The 18281-nt window shown below is 51.6% G+C and overlaps 1 protein-coding gene across 1 annotated transcript in view; it reads left to right on the top strand.

Annotated features, from left to right (window-relative positions):
* The window catches only part of TTC16 (tetratricopeptide repeat domain 16), a 414481-nt gene that overhangs the window by 260055 nt on the left and 136145 nt on the right, over window positions 1–18281 (top strand). The window contains exon 9 of the mRNA XM_078646652.1: window positions 8771–9129. Within this exon, the coding sequence (XP_078502778.1) occupies window positions 8771–9129 (359 nt within the window). The remainder of the gene's footprint in view (window positions 1–8770; window positions 9130–18281) is intronic.

An 18281-nucleotide genomic window follows, 5' to 3' on the forward strand; every position in this document is an offset into this window, starting at 1 on the left:
TGTAGCGTATCCTCAGTGGTGGAGAGCGCTCTCAGGGAGAGAGGGAGGTAGGTGTGTAGCGTGTCCTGGGTGGTGGAGACTGCTCTCAGGGAGAGAGGGAGGTAGGCATGTAGCGTGTCCTCGGTGGTGAAGACCGCTCTCAGGGAGAGAGGGAGGTAGGCTTGTAGCATGTCCTCATAGGTGGAGACTGCTCTCAGGGAGAGAGGGAGGTAGGCGTGTAGCGTGTCCTTTGTGGTGAAGACTGTTCTCAGGGACAGAGGGAGGTAGCCTTGTAGCGTGCCCTCTGTGGCGAAGACCGCTCTGAGGGGGAGATGACGGTAGGTATGTAGCGTGTCCTTTGTGGTGGAGGCCGCTCTGAGGGGGGAGATGACGGTAGGTGTGACGGTAGGCGTGTAGCGTGTCCTTTGTGGTGGAGGCCGCTCTCAGGGATAGAGAGCAGCAGGCTTGTAACACATTCTTGGTGAGGTAGGCATGTAGTGTGTCCTCATAGGTGGACACCACTCTCAGGGAGAGAGGGAGGTCGGCTTGTAGCGTGTCCTTGGTGGTGGAGACTGCTCTCAGAGACAGGGGGTAGGATTGTAGCGTGTCCTCGGTTGTGGAGCCCACTCTCAGGGAGAGAGGGAGTAGGCTTGTAGCGTGTCCTCGATGGGGGAGACCGCTCTCAGGGAGAGAGGGAGGTAGGTCTGTAGCGTGTCCTCGGTGGTGGAGACTGCTCTCAGGGAGAGAGTTAGGTTGGCGTGTAGCGTGCCCTTGGTGGTGGAGACTGCTCTCAGGGAGAGAGGGCGGCAGGCTTGTAGCACATTCTTGGTGAGGTAGGCATGTAGCGTGTCCTCGGTGGTGGAGACCGCTCTCAGGGACAGGGGGTAGGCTTGTAGCGTGTCCTCGGTGGTGAAGACTACTCTCAGAGACAGGGGTTAGGCTTGTAGCGTATCCTAGGTGGTGGAGACCGCTCTCAGGGAGAAAGGGAGGTAGGCGTGTAGCGTGTCCTTGGTGATGGAGACTGCTCTCGGGGAGAGGGGGTGGCAGGCTTGTAGCACATTCTTGGTGCTAGAGACTGCTCTCAGGGAGAGAGGGAGGTAGGTGTGTAGCGTGTCCTCAGTTGTGGAGAATGCTCTCAGGAAGAGAGGGAGGTAGGCGTGTAGCGTGTCCTCAGTGGTGGAGACCGCACTCAGGGAGAGAGGGAGGTAGGCGTGCAGCGTGTCCTTGGTGGTGGAGTCAGCTCTCAAGGAGAGAGGGAGGTAGGCATGTAGCATGTCCTCTGTGATGGAGACTGCTCTCAGGGAGAGAGGGGGGTATGTTTGTAGCGTGTCCTTGGTGGTGGAGACTGCTCTCAGGGAGACAGGGGGTAGGCTTATAGCGTGTCCCCGGTGGTGGAGACTGCTCTCAGGGAGAGAGGGCAGTAGGCTTGTAGCATGTCCTTGGTGGTGGAGACTACTCTCAGACTGTGTGCCCACAGACCACAGACCACGCACGCAACCTGGGAATCATCCTGGACTCCGAGCTCAAAATGGACCGCCAGATCAACTCTGTCTCATCTTCCTGCTTCCACACCCTCCGCCTCCTTCGTAAGACCTTCAAATGGATCCCCCTCGAACACCGAAAGACAGTCACTCACGCCCTGGTCACCAGCAGACTCGACTACGGCAACGCACTCTACGCCGGAATAAACAAAAACCTCATCCGCAAGCTACAGAACATCCAGAACGCCGCCGCAAGACTGGTCCTCAACCTGCCAAAACACTGCCACATCTCCCAGCACCTGCGCACACTCCACTGGCTCCCCGTCGATGCGAGAATCACCTTTAAGATGCTCACCCACGCACACAAGGCCCTCCACGGCACCGGACCAGCATACCTGAACAGTCGACTCAAATTCCACGCACCCCAAAGGACCCTACGATCAGCCCAGCTTTCCTACGCTGTGGTCCCCCGCACCAGAAAGACCAGATCGGGAGGCCGCTCCTTCTCCTTCCTCGCGGCCAAAGCATGGAACGCCCTTCCGCTCCACCTCAGACAGACAACATCGCTCCCCATCTTCGCAAGAAACCTCAAAACCTGGCTCTTCGACAGACCCCCTCCTTGATGGAATGGAACCTGCACCCCCCCCAACCCCCCCCACCCCTAGCGCCTTGAGACCCTTACGGGTGAGTAGTCGCGCTTTAACAAACTCCTGATTGACTGTGTGGAAGTCTTGTAGCGTGTCCTCGGTGGTAAAGACTGCTCTCAGAGACAGAGGATAGGCTTGTAGCGTGTCCTTGGTAGCGGAGACCTCTTTCAGAGACAGGGGGTAGGCTTGTAGCGTGTCCTCAGTGGTGAAGACTGCTCTCAGGGACAGGGAGTAGGCTTGTAGCGTGTCCTCGATGGGGGAGACCGCTCTCAGGGAGAGAGGGAGGTAGGTGTGTAGCGTGTCCTCGGTGGTGGAGGCTGCTCTCAGAGACAGTGGGTAGGCTTGTAGTGTATCCTCAGTGGTGGAGAGCGCTCTCAGGGAGAGAGGGAGGTAGGTGTGTAGCATGGCCTGGTTGGTGGAGACTGCTCTCAGGGAGAGAGGGAGGTAGGCATGTAGCGTGTCCTCGGTGGTGAAGACTGCTCTCAGGGGGAGAGGGAGGTAGGCTTGTAGCGTGTACTCGGTGGTGGAGACCGTTCTCAGGGAGAGAGGTAGGTAGGCTTGAAGAGTGTACTCTGTGGTGGTGATCGCTCTCATGGAGAGAGGGAGGTAGGCTTGTAGCGTGTCCTCATAGGTGGAGACTGCTCTCAGGGAGAGAGGGAGGTAGGCGTGTAGCGTGTCCTTTGTGGTGGAGACTGTTCTCAGGGACAGAGGGAGGTAGCCTTGCAGCGTGCCCTCTGTGGCGAAGACCGCTCTGAGGGGGAGATGACGGTAGGTATGTAGCGTGTCCTTTGTGGTGGAGGCCGCTCTCAGGGAGAGAGGGCAGCAGGCTTGTAGCACATTCTTGGTGAGGTAGGCATGTAGTGTGTCCTCATAGGTGGAGACAGCTCTCAGGGAGAGAGGGAGGTCTGCTTGTAGCGTGTCCTTGGTGGTAAAGACTGCTCTCAGAGACAGGGGGTAGGATTGTAGCGTGTCCTCTGTTGTGGAGCCCACTCTCAGGGAGAGAGGGAGTAGGCTTGTAGCGTGTCCTTGATGGGGGACACCGCTCTCAGGGAGAGAGGGCGGCAGGCTTGTAGCACATTCTTGGTGAGGTAGGCATGTAGCGTGTCCTCGGTGGTGGAGACCGCTCTCAGGGACAGGGGGTAGGCTTGTAGCGTGTCCTCAGTGGTGGAGACCGCACTCAGGGAGAGAGGAAGGTAGGCGTGTAGCGTGTCCTTGGTGGTGGAGTCAGCTCTCAGGGAGAGAGGGAGGTAGGCATGTAGCATGTCCTCTGTGGTGGAGACTGCTCTCAGAGACAGGGGGTAGGCTTATAGCGTGTCCCCGGTGGTGGAGACTGCTCTCAGGGAGAGAGGGCAGCAGGCTTGTTGCGTGTCCTCGGTGGTAAAGACTGCTCTCAGAGACAGAGGATAGGCTTGTAGCGTGTCCTTGGTAGTGGAGACCTCTTTCAGAGACAGGGGGTAGGCTTGTAGCGTATCCGTGGTGGTGGAGACTGCTCTCAGGGAGCGAGGGAGGTAGGCGTGTAGCATGTCCTTGGTGGTGGAGACTGCTCTCAGGGACAGGGGTAGGCTTGTAGCGTGTCCTCGTGGTAAAGACTGCTCTCAGAGACAGGGGGTAGGCTTGGAGCATATCCTCAGTGGTGGAGACCGCTCTCAGGGAGAGAGGGAGGTAGGTGTGTAGCGTGTCCTGGGTGGTGGAGACTGCTCTCAGGGAGAGAGGGAGGTAGGCATGTAACGTGTCCTCGGTGGTGAAGACCGTTCTCAGGGAGAGAGGTAGGTAGGCGTGTAGCGTGTCCTTTGTGGTGAAGACTGTTCTCAGGGACAGAGGGAGGTAGCCTTGTAGCGTGCCCTCTGTGGCGAAGACCGCTCTGAGGGGGAGATGACGGTAGGTATGTAGCGTGTCCTTTGTGGTGGAGGCCGCTCTCAGGGAGAGAGAGCAGCAGGCTTGTAGCACATTCTTGGTGAGGTAGGCATGTAGTGTGTCCTCATAGGTGGACACCACTCTCAGGGAGAGAGGGAGGTCGGCTTGTAGCGTGTCCTTGGTGGTGGAGACTGCTCTCAGAGACAGGGGGTAGGATTGTAGCGTGTCCTCGGTTGTGGAGCCCACTCTCAGGGAGAGAGGGAGTAGGCTTGTAGCGTGTCCTCGATGGGGGAGACCGCTCTCAGGGAGAGAGGGAGGTAGGTCTGTAGCGTGTCCTCGGAGGTGGAGACTGCTCTCAGGGAGAGAGGGCGGCAGGCTTGTAGCACATTCTTGGTGAGGTAGGCATGTAGCGTGTCCTCGGTGGTGGAGACCGCTCTCAGGGACAGGGGGTAGGCATGTAGCGTGTCCTCGGTTGTGGAGCCCCTTCTCAGGGAGAGAGGGAGTAGGCTTGTAGCGTGTCCTCGATGGGGGAGACCGCTCTCAGGGAGAGAGGGAGGTAGGTCTGTAGCGTGTCCTCATAGGTGGAGACTGCTCTCAGGGAGAGAGTTAGGTAGGCGTGTAGCATGCCCTTGGTGGTGGAGACTGCTCTCAGGGAGAGAGGGCGGCAGGCTTGTAGCACATTCTTGGTGAGGTAGGCATGTAGCGTGTCCTCGGTGGTGGAGACCGCTCTCAGGGACAGGGGGTAGGCATGTAGCGTGTCCTCGGTGGTGAAGACTACTCTCAGAGACAGGGGATAGGCTTGTAGCGTATCCTAGGTGGTGGAGACCGCTCTCAGGGAGAAAGGGAGGTAGGCGTGTAGCGTGTCCTTGGTGATGGAGACTGCTCTCGGGGAGAGAGGGTGGCAGGCTTGTAGCACATTCTTGGTGCTAGAGACTGCTCTCAGGGAGAGAGGGAGGTAGGTGTGTAGCGTGTCCTCGGTGGTGGAGAATGCTTTCAGGAAGAAAGGGAGGTAGGTGTGTAGCGTGTCCTCAGTGGTGGAGACCGCACTCAGGGAGAGAGGGAGGTAGGCGTGTAGCGTGTCCTTGGTGGTGGAGTCAGCTCTTAGGGAGAGAGGGAGGTAGGCATGTAGCATGTCCTCTGTGGTGGAGACTGCTCTTAGGGAGAGAGGGGGGTATGTTTGTAGCGTGTCCTTGGTGGTGGAGACTGCTCTCAGGGAGACAGGGGGTAGGCTTATAGCGTGTCCCCGGTGGTGGAGACTGCTCTCAGGGAGAGAGGGCAGTAGGCTTGTAGCATGTCCTTGGTGGTGGAGACTACTCTCAGACTGTGTGGAAGTCTTGTAGCGTGTCCTCGGTGGTAAAGACTGCTCTCAGAGACAGAGGATAGGCTTGTAGCGTATCCGTGGTGGTGGAGACAGCTCTCAGGGAGAGAGGGAGGTAGCGTGTAGCGTGTCCTTGGTGGTGGAGACTGCTCTCAGAGACAGGGGGTAGGCTTGTAGCGTGTCCTCGTGGTAAAGACTGCTCTCAGAGACAGAGGATAGGCTTGTAGCGTGTCCTTGCTAGCGTAGACCTCTTTCAGAGACAGGGGGTAGGCTTGTATCGTATCCGTGGTGGTGGAGACTGCTCTCAGGGAGCGAGGGAGGTAGGCGTGTAGCGTGTCCTGGGTGGTGGAGACTGCTCTCAGGGAGAGAGGGAGGTAGGCATGTAACGTGTCCTCGGTGGTGAAGACCGCTCTCAAGGAGAGAGGGAGGTAGGCTTGTAGAGTATACTCTGTGGCGGAGACCGCTCTGAGGGGGAGATGACGGTAGGTATGTAGCGTGTCCTTTGTGGTGGAGGCCGCTCTGAGGGGGGAGATGACGGTAGGTGTGACGGTAGGCGTGTAGCGTGTCCTTTGTGGTGGAGGCCGCTCTCAGGGAGAGAGGGCGGCAGGCTTGTAGCACATTCTTGGTGAGGTAGGCATGTAGTGTGTCCTCATAGGTGGACACCACTCTCAGGGAGAGAGGGAGGTCGGCTTGTAGCGTGTCCTTGGTGGTGGAGACTGCTCTCAGAGACAGGGGGTAGGATTGTAGCGTGTCCTTGGTTGTGGAGCCCACTCTCAGGGAGAGAGGGAGTAGGCTTGTAGCGTGTCCTCGATGGGGGAGACCGCTCTCAGGGAGAGAGGGCGGCAGGCTTGTAGCACATTCTTGGTGAGGTAGGCATGTAGCGTGTCCTCGGTGGTGGAGACCGCTCTCAGGGACAGGGGGTAGGCATGTAGCGTGTCCTCGGTGGTGAAGACTACTCTCAGAGACAGGGGATAGGCTTGTAGCGTATCCTAGGTGGTGGAGAGCGCTCTCAGGGAGAAAGGGAGGTAGGCGTGTAGCGTGTCCTTGGTGATGGAGACTGCTCTCGGGGAGAGAGGGTGGCAGGCTTGTAGCACATTCTTGGTGCTAGAGACTGCTCTCAGGGAGAAAGGAAGGTAGGTGTGTAGCGTGTCCTCGTGGTGGAGAATGCTTTCAGGAAGAGAGGGAGGTAGGTGTGTAGCGTGTCCTCAGTGGTGGAGACCGCACTCAGGGAGAGAGGGAGGTAGGCGTGTAGCGTGTCCTTGGTGGTGGAGTCAGCTCTCAGGGAGAGAGGGAGGTAGGCATGTAGCATATCCTCTGTGGTGGAGACTGCTCTTAGGGAGAGAGGGGGGTATGTTTGTAGCGTGTCCTTGGTGGTGGAGACTGCTCTCAGGGAGACAGGGGGTAGGCTTATAGCGTGTCCCCGGTGGTGGAGACTGCTCTCAGGGAGAGAGGGCAGTAGGCTTGTAGCATGTCCTTGGTGGTGGAGACTACTCTCAGACTGTGTGGAAGTCTTGTAGCGTGTCCTCGGTGGTAAAGACTGCTCTCAGAGACAGAGGATAGGCTTGTAGCGTGTCCTTGGTAGCGTAGACCTCTTTCAGAGACAGGGGGTAGGCTTGTAGCGTATCCATGGTGGTGGAGACAGCTCTCAGGGAGAGAGGGAGGTAGCGTGTAGCGTGTCCTTGGTGGTGGAGACTGCTCTCAGAGACAGGGGGCAGGCTTGTAGCGTATCCATGGTGGTGGAGACAGCTCTCAGGGAGAGAGGGAGGTAGCGTGTAGCGTGTCCTTGGTGGTGGAGACTGCTCTCAGGGAGCAGTCTCTCCGGTCTCTCCGGTCCAGGGAAGACATGGCTTGGCAGGTCGGGCTGGACTGTTCCCATGGGGCACAGGGTCAGACTGATTTGCATATAGCCATGTCTGAACTGGGGTGGCAGAGTGGGCTGAAGAACGGTGATGGATTCAACCCAGATTTTTTGCCTGGGTGTGAGTGTTTGATTGATTCAGATGCTCCGTCCATCACCACCCCCTTTTGTACCGCTTTTGGCCGCCATAAGTGTGGCAGGGTATGCTCAGACGTGAGTCCCTTCCTCACTTTGCCACTGAAATCAAGCAAGCCGGGCTGAAGACGGCTGGAATGCCAGAAACCGGTCCTCGGAAGCTTGTTTCCGGTCCAGGGAAGACATGGCTTGGCAGGTCGGGCTGGACTGTTCCCATGAGGCACAGGGTAAGACTGATTTGCATATATCCGTGTCTGAACTGGGGTGGCAGAGTGGGCTAAAGAACGGTGATGGATTCACCCAGATCTTTTGACTGGGTGTGAGTGTTTGATTGATTCAGATGCTCCGTCCATCACCACCCCCTTTTGTACCGCTTTTGGCTGCCATAAGTGTGGCAGGGTATGCTCAGACGTGTTATCCTTGCTCACTTTGCCACTGGATTCAAGCAAGCCGAGCTGAAGACGGCTGGAATGCCAGAAACCGGTCCTCAGAAGCTTGTTTCCGGTCCAGGGAAGACATGGCTTGGCTGGTCGGGCTGGACTGTTCCCATGGGGCACAGGGTCAGACTGATTTGCATATGGCCATGTCTGAAATGGGGTGGCAGAGTGGGCTAAAGAACGGTGATAGATTCAACCCAGATCTTTTGACTGGGTGTGAGTGTTTGATTGATTCAGATGCTCCGTCCATCACCACCCCCTTTTGTACCGCTCAGGGAGAGAGGGCGACAGGCTTGTAGCACATTCTTGGCGGTGGAGACTGCTCTTAGGGAGAGAGGGAGGTAGGCATGTAGCGCGTTCTCAGTGGTAGAGACCGCCCTTAGGGAGAGAGGGAGGTAGGCTTGTAGCGTATCCGTGGTGGTGGAGACTGCTCTCAGGGAGCGAGGGAGGTAGGCGTGTAGCGTGTCCTTGGTGGTGGAGACTGCTCTCAGAGACAGGGGGTAGGCTTGTAGCGTGTCCTCGGTGGTGACGACTGCTCTCAGGGACAGGGGGTAGGCTTGGAGCGTGTCCTCGGTGGTGGAGGCTGCTCTAAGCGAGAGGAAGGTAGTCTTGGAGCGTGTTCTCGGCAGTGAAGACCGCTCTAAGAGAGAGAGAGAGAGGGAGGTAGGCTTGGAGCGTGGTGGAGACTGCTCTCGGGGAGAGGGGAAGGTAGGCTTGTAGCGTGTCCTCAGTGGTGGAGACTGCTCCAAGAGAGGGAGGTAGGTGTGTAGCGTGTCCTCAGTGGTTGAGGCTGCTCTCGGGGAGAGAGGGAGGTAGGCATTGGAGCGTGTCCTCAGTGGTTGAGGCTGCTCCAAGTGAGGGAGGTAGGTGTGTAGCGTGTCCTCAGTGGTTGAGACTGCTCTCGGGGAGAGAGGGAGGTAGGCATTGGAGCGTGTCCTCAGTGGTTGAGGCTGCTCCAAGTGAGGGAGGTAGGCCTTTCATGCATTCACTATCCTCACTTCTCTTTGCTCTGTTTTTTCTTGCCCCCAATGCCTCCTCTCACCTGCTGGACCATGAGGCAGAGGGACACTCTACAGGAGGCTCCAAGACTTCAGTTCAGCAATGGATGACTTTGTGCTAGCAATGCAACTGAGTGGGGCTACTGAGACCCCCCCGGTGGCGACCCGAGCTGTAGACGCGCCAGCAGAGCTGCCTGTAATGAGAGGGCCTGGCGAGAGCCCCCCGGGGAGGCGAACGACATACCCTGCAGCCGGTGAGCAGCTCTCCGTGTTCTTGGAGGCCCAGAAGCAGCTGCTCCTCACCTACAATGATTTTGCTGTGCAGTGTTACAAGAAGGGGTTCTACGAAGAGGGAGTGCTGCTCCTGAATAAGGCCATCAAAGGGCAGAAACACGAGATGGGCCTCTACATGAATCGAGGCGGTAAGCAGGGGGGGCAGCCGCGGGTTTAGCACATACGGGGGTAGAGGGTTGCAGTATGATTTTAAGATCCTTTTGTGAGGGATGTCAGCAGTTTGTGGCATAAATGTGCATTGAAATTTCGTAATGACCGGGCGCATGTGGATTAGGTGTTGGGGGTTTTAGGGCACTGCGAGAGCATCATTTTATGCCTCTTTCAAAAAGCTCTTCTCTTCTCACACACGAGCTCCTCGCTGAGATGGCTGCTTCTCAGACTGTTCGTGAGGCCCCACTGTCGGTGTGTTCATGCTCCAGCAGGTATATCCTGAGAGACAAGGACAGATAGACGTCTGCTGACAGAACCTTCATAAAACTAGTTACATGTTATCATTAGGGAGCTGATGAAGGTAATAACAATTGGGCCTAATTTATGAGGCCCACGAGCTACTGTTGCATCACTTTTTGTTACGCTGCGGTGGCGGAGAAAATGCACCACACTGCACCATATTTACAAAGTGACGCATCTAGGCAGATGCGTCACTTTTAAACCCCTACGCTACATTATACCTGCAGCAGGTATATTGTATGTAGGGTGGGCGTTCCGACGCATAAAAGGCTTGTGGAAGTGTCTCAGTGAATTATCCAGTATTAGGGGTGTCTTTCATAGATTCACATGCCTGAATCATTCCCCGTCGTCGGAATGGGAGTCCCCGGTATATAAATAAAGTAATGTCCCATAGACATATAGATAAATAGGCCTAAAGGCCTCACATTAGTGTGGAAAAGTAAATTTCGTCATGTTCTGTGTCCCTACGCCTCATCCATCATATGTTATGTGTGCATGACCAATATGCATATGTTATTCCCCATGTCCGATTAATGACGCAATTACAGTTGTGTCCACCTCTGGTATGTCATTTTCCAGTCCTCGTGAATACTACGAATACCAGGCCTATGTAAAGCTACGTTGCCACGTTTCCCAGTGTGCACGTTATTCCATTGTAAAGTCCCCGTTTCTAGGCCTCAAAAGGGCCTGGACATCAGATTCAGCTCCTGTCTCCTGAAAGCCTCGCTGAGGAGCGATACAGCCCCCACCTGTATCCTCGACCTTTCACTTACTTCCTGCCTCGCAGTGCCCGGTGCAGCTTGGCTCTGCCTCTGAGTCTGCCAAGAGTATGTTATAGTTCCAGCTATCAGTTTAGTCCTCCTTCTCTGCATTCCTAAGCTACTGAACTGCATCCATAGTTTCCGTCATTGTCTAGCCTTCACGTCTCCATGTTAGAGAAATACTGTATTTACTGGTCATTTAATATTCTTCATCACGCACTACATGTAGAATAATGCATGGTCCAGTCTTAGAGTCAGTTAGCTTTTCCCCTCATGACTTCTAGTTTATATCAACATGTTCCCTAAACATCAGATACTAGATAGGGTTTAGGTACATGTCGCTCCGACCCTCCAGACTTTAGTCTCTGCTCCTAACACAGAGTTCATAGCCCCCAGCTTCTCCTAGTAACACGTCATTGCCAGTTTGCGCGCACCACCAGGTTAGAGGTCCCGGCTCCTTAGGTAGCCCCCTCCAATGTTTCCGCCCCATTCATGACATATTCTGTTACGTCTGCACCACATGTCTATGTATACGCCCAGTTACACCTACTTTTACTGTTATCTTTCGCGACTGCTACGCGTCACGCCTTCTGCTCCACCCACTGCTACGCCTACTGCAATGTAATACTATGTGTTTGCGTTATGTATATAAGTTCATGCATTGTTATTAAAAGTTAGCGCGCTCATCCCAGACCCAGCCCCGGCAGCTGCCGGGCCCCTGTCTATGCAGGTTGTCCTGTTCCTGTCCTTATGCTGTAATAAACCTGCAGAACTCCTACTACCTCGAATCTTGACTCTTATTTATTGAGCTATCTGTTATGATATATGCCTAGTCAAAAATAGGGTATTATTTATTTATTTACCACATAATGGCGCCCGAACAGGGACTTGCCCTTTCCCCACGCGTCGGTGAAGCCACGCCGACCCCCTGACCCTCTGCAGTCGTGACGGAACCATACTGGCCAAGTGCAGATATTTCTGCTTCAAGTATCCCTCAGGCCCACGGAGGAGACGGAGGAGGCGGTCCAGCATCCAAACGAGACGGTGGAGGAACGCGGCGAGTCCCGACCAGAGCCCAAGCCGAGAGTCCAAGGTCCGAGGTATCCGGAGGCCCACCCGTAACTGAAGTCCGAAGTCCGAAGTTCGTCGTCATCAGTCCAGTCCAGTCCGAGGCTTTCCGTTCCGTGCTGCCCGGTGAGTACCATTGCTGGGGTAGTATCTAGACAGGACCAATCTAAATTGACTCCTGGTCCGTGGGTTGGTGGTACCCAGACTCACAAACGAAGTGTTCACCTAGGTGGATACGGGTCTTGATGCGTCCCTTTATGGGACCGGTATGTTCCGTACTGTTACAGCAGTGCATCCAGTAACTCTAGTCTGTTCCGTTCTCGAGAAAATTCTTGTATTTCTGTTCTCAGTATTCCAGGTAATATTCTGTTCGAACTGTTATGTTATGATATTGTTTAATGTATTTTCAATGTCGTGGTATGCCTGAATTGTTTTCCCAATTGTTATTGTTCTTTGTGTATTGTGTTGTGTTCCGATTCAAGTTTACAATGCCGTTTTTTTCCAAGTTACGTCAGTTAAAAACTAGAAAGGGTTTATTAGAAGAAGCAGTTCCTGTTCCGCCGAGGGACAGTCCAGGTCATTTTATGTATCAGAAACATGGCATAAGTGCCATATTGTATCTAGATTTATGGGTAGTGTGGTATATAAATAAATAATACCGGATCTATTTTTGGATGAATGAATGAATAACAGATAGCTCAATAAAATAAGAGTCAAGATTCGAGGTAGTAGGAGTTTCTGCAGGTTTATTACAGCATAAGGACAGGATCAGGACAACCTGCATAGGAACAGAGGTGACAGGGCCCAGCAGGACAACTGGGGCCCAGCAGCTGCCGGGGCTTGATCTGGGATGAGCGCGCTAACTTTTAATAACAATACATCAACTTATATACATAGCGCAAACACATAGCATTACATTGCAGTAGGCGTAACAGTGGGTGGAGCAGAAGGCGTGACGCGTAGCAGTCGCGAAAGATAACAGTAAAAAGAGGTGTAACTGGGAGTATACTTAGGCATGTGGTGCAAACGTAACAGAATATGTCATGAATGGGGCGGAAACATTGGAGGGGGCTACCTAAGGAGCCGGGACCTCTAACCTAATTGTGCGCGAAAACTGGCAATGACGTGTTACTAGGAGAAGCTGGGGGCTACGAACTCTGTGCTAGGAGCAGAGACTAGAGTCTGGAGGGTCGGAGCGACATGTACCTAAACCTTATCTGGTATCTGATGTTTAGGGAACATGTTGATATAAACTAGAAGTCATGAGGGGAGAAGCTAACTTGACTCTAAGACTGGACCATACATTATTCTACATGTAGTGCGTGATGAAGAATATTAAATGACCATTAAATACAGTATTTCTCTAACGTGGAGCCGAATAGGCTAGACAATGACGGAAACTATTGATGCAGTTCAGTAGCTTAGGAATGCAGAGGAGGAGGACTGAACTGATAGCTGGAACTATAACATACTCTTGGCAGACTCAGAGGCAGAGCCAAGCTGCACCGGGCACTGCGAGGCAGGAAGTAAGTGAAGGGTCGAGGATACAGGTGGGGGCTGTATCGCTCCTCAGCGAGGCTTTCAGGAGACAGGAGCTGAATCTGATGTCCGGGCCCTTTTGAGGCCTAGAAACGGGGACTTTATAATGAAATAACGTGCACACTGAGAAACGTGGCAACATAACTTTACATAGGCCTGATATTCGTAGTATTCACGAGGACTGGAAACTGGCATACTAGAGGTGGACACAACTGGAATTGCGTCATTAATCGGACATGGGGAATAACATATGCATATTGGTCATGCACACATAACATATGATGGATGAGGCGTAGGGACACAGAACATGGCAAAATTTACTTTTCCACAGTAGAGTATACCAAACAGTTAGAAGAAAAGTATAGATGGCCTGTATCGGGTACATGGGATGCCGAATGTATCATGCGAGTAGAAGAAGCATTATGGAAAAAGAAAGCCAGACAGTCACAGAAAGATGCCATCGAGTTATGGCGTAAAGAAGCGCATAGAAGAACCGAAAAGGAAGTCAGAAAGTCAGAGTTAAGTAGAGAATCCCAAGAACGAGCCCAAGAAAGAGAATTAATCGAGATAGGTGAACAAGTCAAAGCCGAACAGTCAGACAGACAGAGGCATGCCCTTATTAAGGGTATGTATCCTCTTCTTGCCGAGGGCTTGCCAAAAGCGACCCCAGAGGCATCCAGTAATTTCCCGCCACCATTAGTTCCGACCAAGCTACGTCACAAACCGACCGCAGCTGATATTTTTATTTCGTCCTATTTGGACGACACAGTCCCAGAATATGCAAATCCTGTTCGCGCTCCGCCAGTCCCTGTAAATCAGGCACTTCCCGCTCTTCCAGACACCGGAGTACCTGCTACGGTACCCCCGGTCCAGCCAGCATTTCAACTTCCCGCTCCACCACGAAGAATGTCCGTCGATGATTCTAGTTTAGGGGCCGCAGGAGGAGGTCCTCCTCAAACCCCGCCGCCACACAAGCGTTTAACGTTAGCCGAATTACATGCACAAGCGTCACAGCGTACGCCTAGACATCAGACTGTAGCAGAAATAAGAAAATCCCTTGCCGAATGTGTCTATGATCCAGTCCCAGGCGAGGATAATATGGTTTTATATTCGTTCCGCGTAAGAAAGGTGGCCGAGTATCTAGTCACCTTACCGAATATGAAAGAAGATCTAGACAGAATATATCGTTTCATCCGTACAGGGGATGATCCAGAAAGTATTCACGAAGCCATGTCTCAAAGGAAAGCCGAGATCCAGCTCATGATATTAAAGTTTCTGATTAATTGTCTAATAAGAGAACAAGATTACCCGTCTAAAGATTCTGCCGAAATGAGAATCCTGACAAGGTGGAGTGATAATATAGCCGAGGGTAAGCACAAGACCGTCGGTGCCATGGAAAGTATGTACAAGAATATCCGTAAAGAAATAATAAAGATACACGAACAGCGTAAAGCAGCACAAGTAAGCGAGAAAGAAAGTACCTCTGATCCTGAAGAGGAAGACGACGAGAATTCCGCCAGAATAGCGTATGTAGGAAAATCTAGATTTCCAGATCGCCATTTACGTCTAGAACCCAAGTCTATTTTCCATCATTCAGTACCAGAACAAGGTTCTCTAGAACAAGTGTTCCAAGCTACCGATCACATTCTGAAATCACGAATCGGTTACAGTGAATTAGGTACTATGCATGAACAAGAACTAGCCCGATCAGCAGTCCGATGGATTACTGATTCTACCACTTTACCAGACGAAATAGTGGCACAAATGTTTCTGAAACTGCCCCCAGCCGAACAACGACTGGTGGGTATGTATATGATCCAGCACCTCATTACTCTGTATGAGGGTCAGCACTCTGATCCAGGCCCGTTACATGATATCCTGAACGAGTTACTCCAGTACAGATGGAGAGGTCTAGGTACCGATTTAATTAGTGTCATTCTAGAACAGCGTCACAAATATAGAACGTTCTTGAACCCGCATTTTGTTCATGTCTCACCCCCAGAAAGTAAACCGTTTTACATAGACAGACAGAATCCGTTACGAGAAGTCCACCCAGTTAAAGGAACGGGTGGCGAAATGCAACGAGTGTTTGTATACACTCCAATCACAAAGATGGAACTCCTTGAAATGAAGAAATTAATTCCCTGTCATGACAAAGATCCAGCAGGGTTCCATCGAGAATTAAAAGACATGCTCCGTATGGGAGAATACACTTACCCAGATATCATTAAAATGTTAAAGGTCCTGTTGCCCGCAGGGGTGTATGAAAAGCTAAAGGAAAAAGAATGGGAGGTGGGAGAGAAAAAGATAGATTGGGCAGCTCTAGAAGCTGAAGACAAGGCACGAGTACCAGGTACCGGTCTTGGAGATAAATGTAAAGAGTTACCAGAATTATTAATACAAGTTTTACCCAGATTATTGACAACGAGAAAAGAAGACTGGGATGCAATCTCAGCCTGTAAACAGAAACAAGATGAAGATATTAGTGATTTTTATTCTAGATTTGAAAAATGTTTCAGTATCAACAGTGGTCTCAAGACAAGTAGTGAGTCATACCCTCACCTTTTCGTTACTAAATTAGTCGAGAATTCAAGTCCACAAATTAAAAATCGAGTTTTGAAAGTCGAAAGCACCTGGCAAGCTAATACTCCGTCCCAGATGCTCCAGATGCTCCAGTATCACCAGAATAGAATCAGGGAAGAGCAAGAACACGAGAGAAAACGTATGAAAGACACGAAAATTAAAGTGCTAGTTGCACAATCTGTTCCTCAAGACAGTCAGAAGAGGGGTCCGAATCAAGCCAGTCATCCTGCAGCTCCCGTTAAAGGGAACTGCAATTATTGTAAACAGCCAGGTCATTTTATAAATGAGTGTGCAGTTCTGAAACACAACATAGCTATTGGTAAGACTAAAGAAAGACCACGTCCGCCTAGACAAGAACAAGTTTCACAGATTCCTCAGCCACAGAATGCACAACAGACAGTTACAGCACCGCAGCCTATTGCTGCAACACAGCATGTCACATCACAGATGTACCAGTATGCGCAGTCTGAGTACCCAGAGTACCAGCCATATTCATGAAACAGCCTAGAGAGGGAGGTAGGCTTGCCTCTCATCGAGATACCTGTAGATCAAGAAGGTCCCTATGTTCACAGTCAAGTATTAGGGAAAGACAGAAAGTTTCTGATTGATACAGGGGCAAGTAGGACCACAATTAGTCATGCCGAAGTTCCAGGGGCTCCGCTCTCAGGCTCAAGAAATGTTTCCCTTGGATTTTCAGGAAAGCCTATCGTTAACGAGATATCTAAGCCAGTTACTCTAGAAGTAGGTCCATTGTCCCGTACTACTGATCTGTTACTTACTAAGTCATGTCCAGAAAATCTGTTAGGCATTAAGACACTGAAAGAGTTAGGTGCAGTCATTTGCTGTTCCCCAGAGGGAATACGTCTGTTCCTACGTGACTTTAAGGGTCACTATGTATTACGAGATTTTGATTCAAGACTGTCTAATGTTCCGCAGCATTTATGGGCGCAAGGTCCAACTGATGTAGGTTACATGCAAATCACACCCTATCGTGTGACTCTCAAGCCAGGTGTAGTGTTACCACGAATCAGACAGTACAGATTGCCACCTGAGGCTGTAGCAGCCTTATCCAAAATTATAGACGAGCTCATGGCTCAAGGAGTAGTTGTAGAAACTGACTCCAATGTATGTAATTCTCCGATCATTCCAGTCATGAAACGTACTGATCCTAATGCACCCCCAGTATATCGATTAGTGATTGATTTACGAGAACTTAATAAATGTATTATTCCGCAGTACCCAGTTGTCCCAGACATCTCCTCCCTGTTAACTGCTATTGATCCCGAAGCCATGTTCTTCACTGTCATAGACCTCAAGAACGCATTTTTTAGTGTTCCCATTCATCCAGACAGCCAGTTTCTTTTTGGATTCTGTTTAAATGGAAGGAGCTATATGTTTACACGCGCTCCTCAAGGTTTCACAGAAAGCCCTAGTATTTACAGTCAAGCACTTAAGAGACAACTTGACAACATTCATATGCCAACTGACACTGCCCTGCTCCAGTATGTCGATGATCTCCTGATCACAGCCCGTTCTGAACGTGACTGCGAGCGAGCGTCACTCACGGTTTTGTATTTCCTAGCCGAGATGGGGCACAAGGTGTCACCTTCGAAGCTTCAATTCTGTGTCCAGCAAGTGGTCTACTTAGGACACTTACTGTCCAAGAGGGGTAGGCAGTTGACACCCGACCGTATCCAGTTGATAGTGAGTCTTCCCCAGCCCAGAACCCAGAAGGAGGTACGTGCCTTTATCGGCCTTACTTCTTATTGTAGACAATGGATTCCCCAGTATGCATTTCTAGCCAAGCCACTGATACAGTTAACGACACAGGAGGCAGCCGTATCGACTGTCCTCCCTTGGACATCTGAACATACACTTAGTTTCAACAAGTTAAAGAAAGCCCTATGCCAAGCTCCAGTTCTAGCTACACCGAACTACAGTAAGCCTTTTACACTTTTCGTCACAGAACGTGAAGGTACAGCATTATCTGTTCTCACACAAGATCAAGCAGGTCAATACAAGCCCTGTGCTTATTTTTCTAGCACATTAGATCCAGTCGCCCAGGCGTTGCCTGTGTGCCTCAAGTCAGTTGCAGCCACAGCACTAGCTATCAGACAAAGTGATTCCATAGTTTTAGGACACTCCCTGACAGTACAAGTTCCACACTCCGTAGAAGTTCTTTTAAACCGAACACAAACCCAGCACTTGACAATTGCACGTTTAACAGGTTATGAATTGACACTGTTTCAGCCACACATAGAAATTAGACGCTGCAACGTCCTGAATCCTGCTACACTGTTACCATCAGTTAATTCAAATCCTGACACACATGACTGCGTGGAAGTAGTTAACATTACGACAAAGCCAAGACAAGACCTGACAGATATTCCGTTACCAGATCCTGACCTGACACTTTATGTGGATGGTTCATGTATGAGAACTAGTACAGGAGAACTAGTCGCCGCGTATGCAGTGACTACTGACACTGAAGTTATTGAAACACACCGTATTGATACCCTGTCCGCTCAAGCAGCAGAGCTAGTTGCTCTGACACAAGCCTGTATACACGCCAAGAACTTGAAAGTTAATGTTTACACAGATTCACGTTACGCATTCGGAGTTGTACACGACTTCGGAGTGCTCTGGCGGGAGAGAGGTTTCATGACTTCTCATGGAACCAAGATTCAGCATGGTATCCTTATTCAAGCTCTGTTAGATGCAATACATTTACCGACATCTATCGCTATTATGAAGTGCAAAGCACATACGAAAGTTACTGACATTATTTCCCAAGGTAATGATCTAGCAGATCGCACAGCCAAGCTTACAGCACAGACTCCAGACAGTCCAGTTAACATGACACATACTCCAGATCCGAC

Source organism: Lissotriton helveticus, chromosome 5_2 (genome assembly GCF_964261635.1).
Source record: "Lissotriton helveticus chromosome 5_2, aLisHel1.1, whole genome shotgun sequence".
NCBI classification, from domain to species: domain Eukaryota; kingdom Metazoa; phylum Chordata; class Amphibia; order Caudata; family Salamandridae; genus Lissotriton; species Lissotriton helveticus.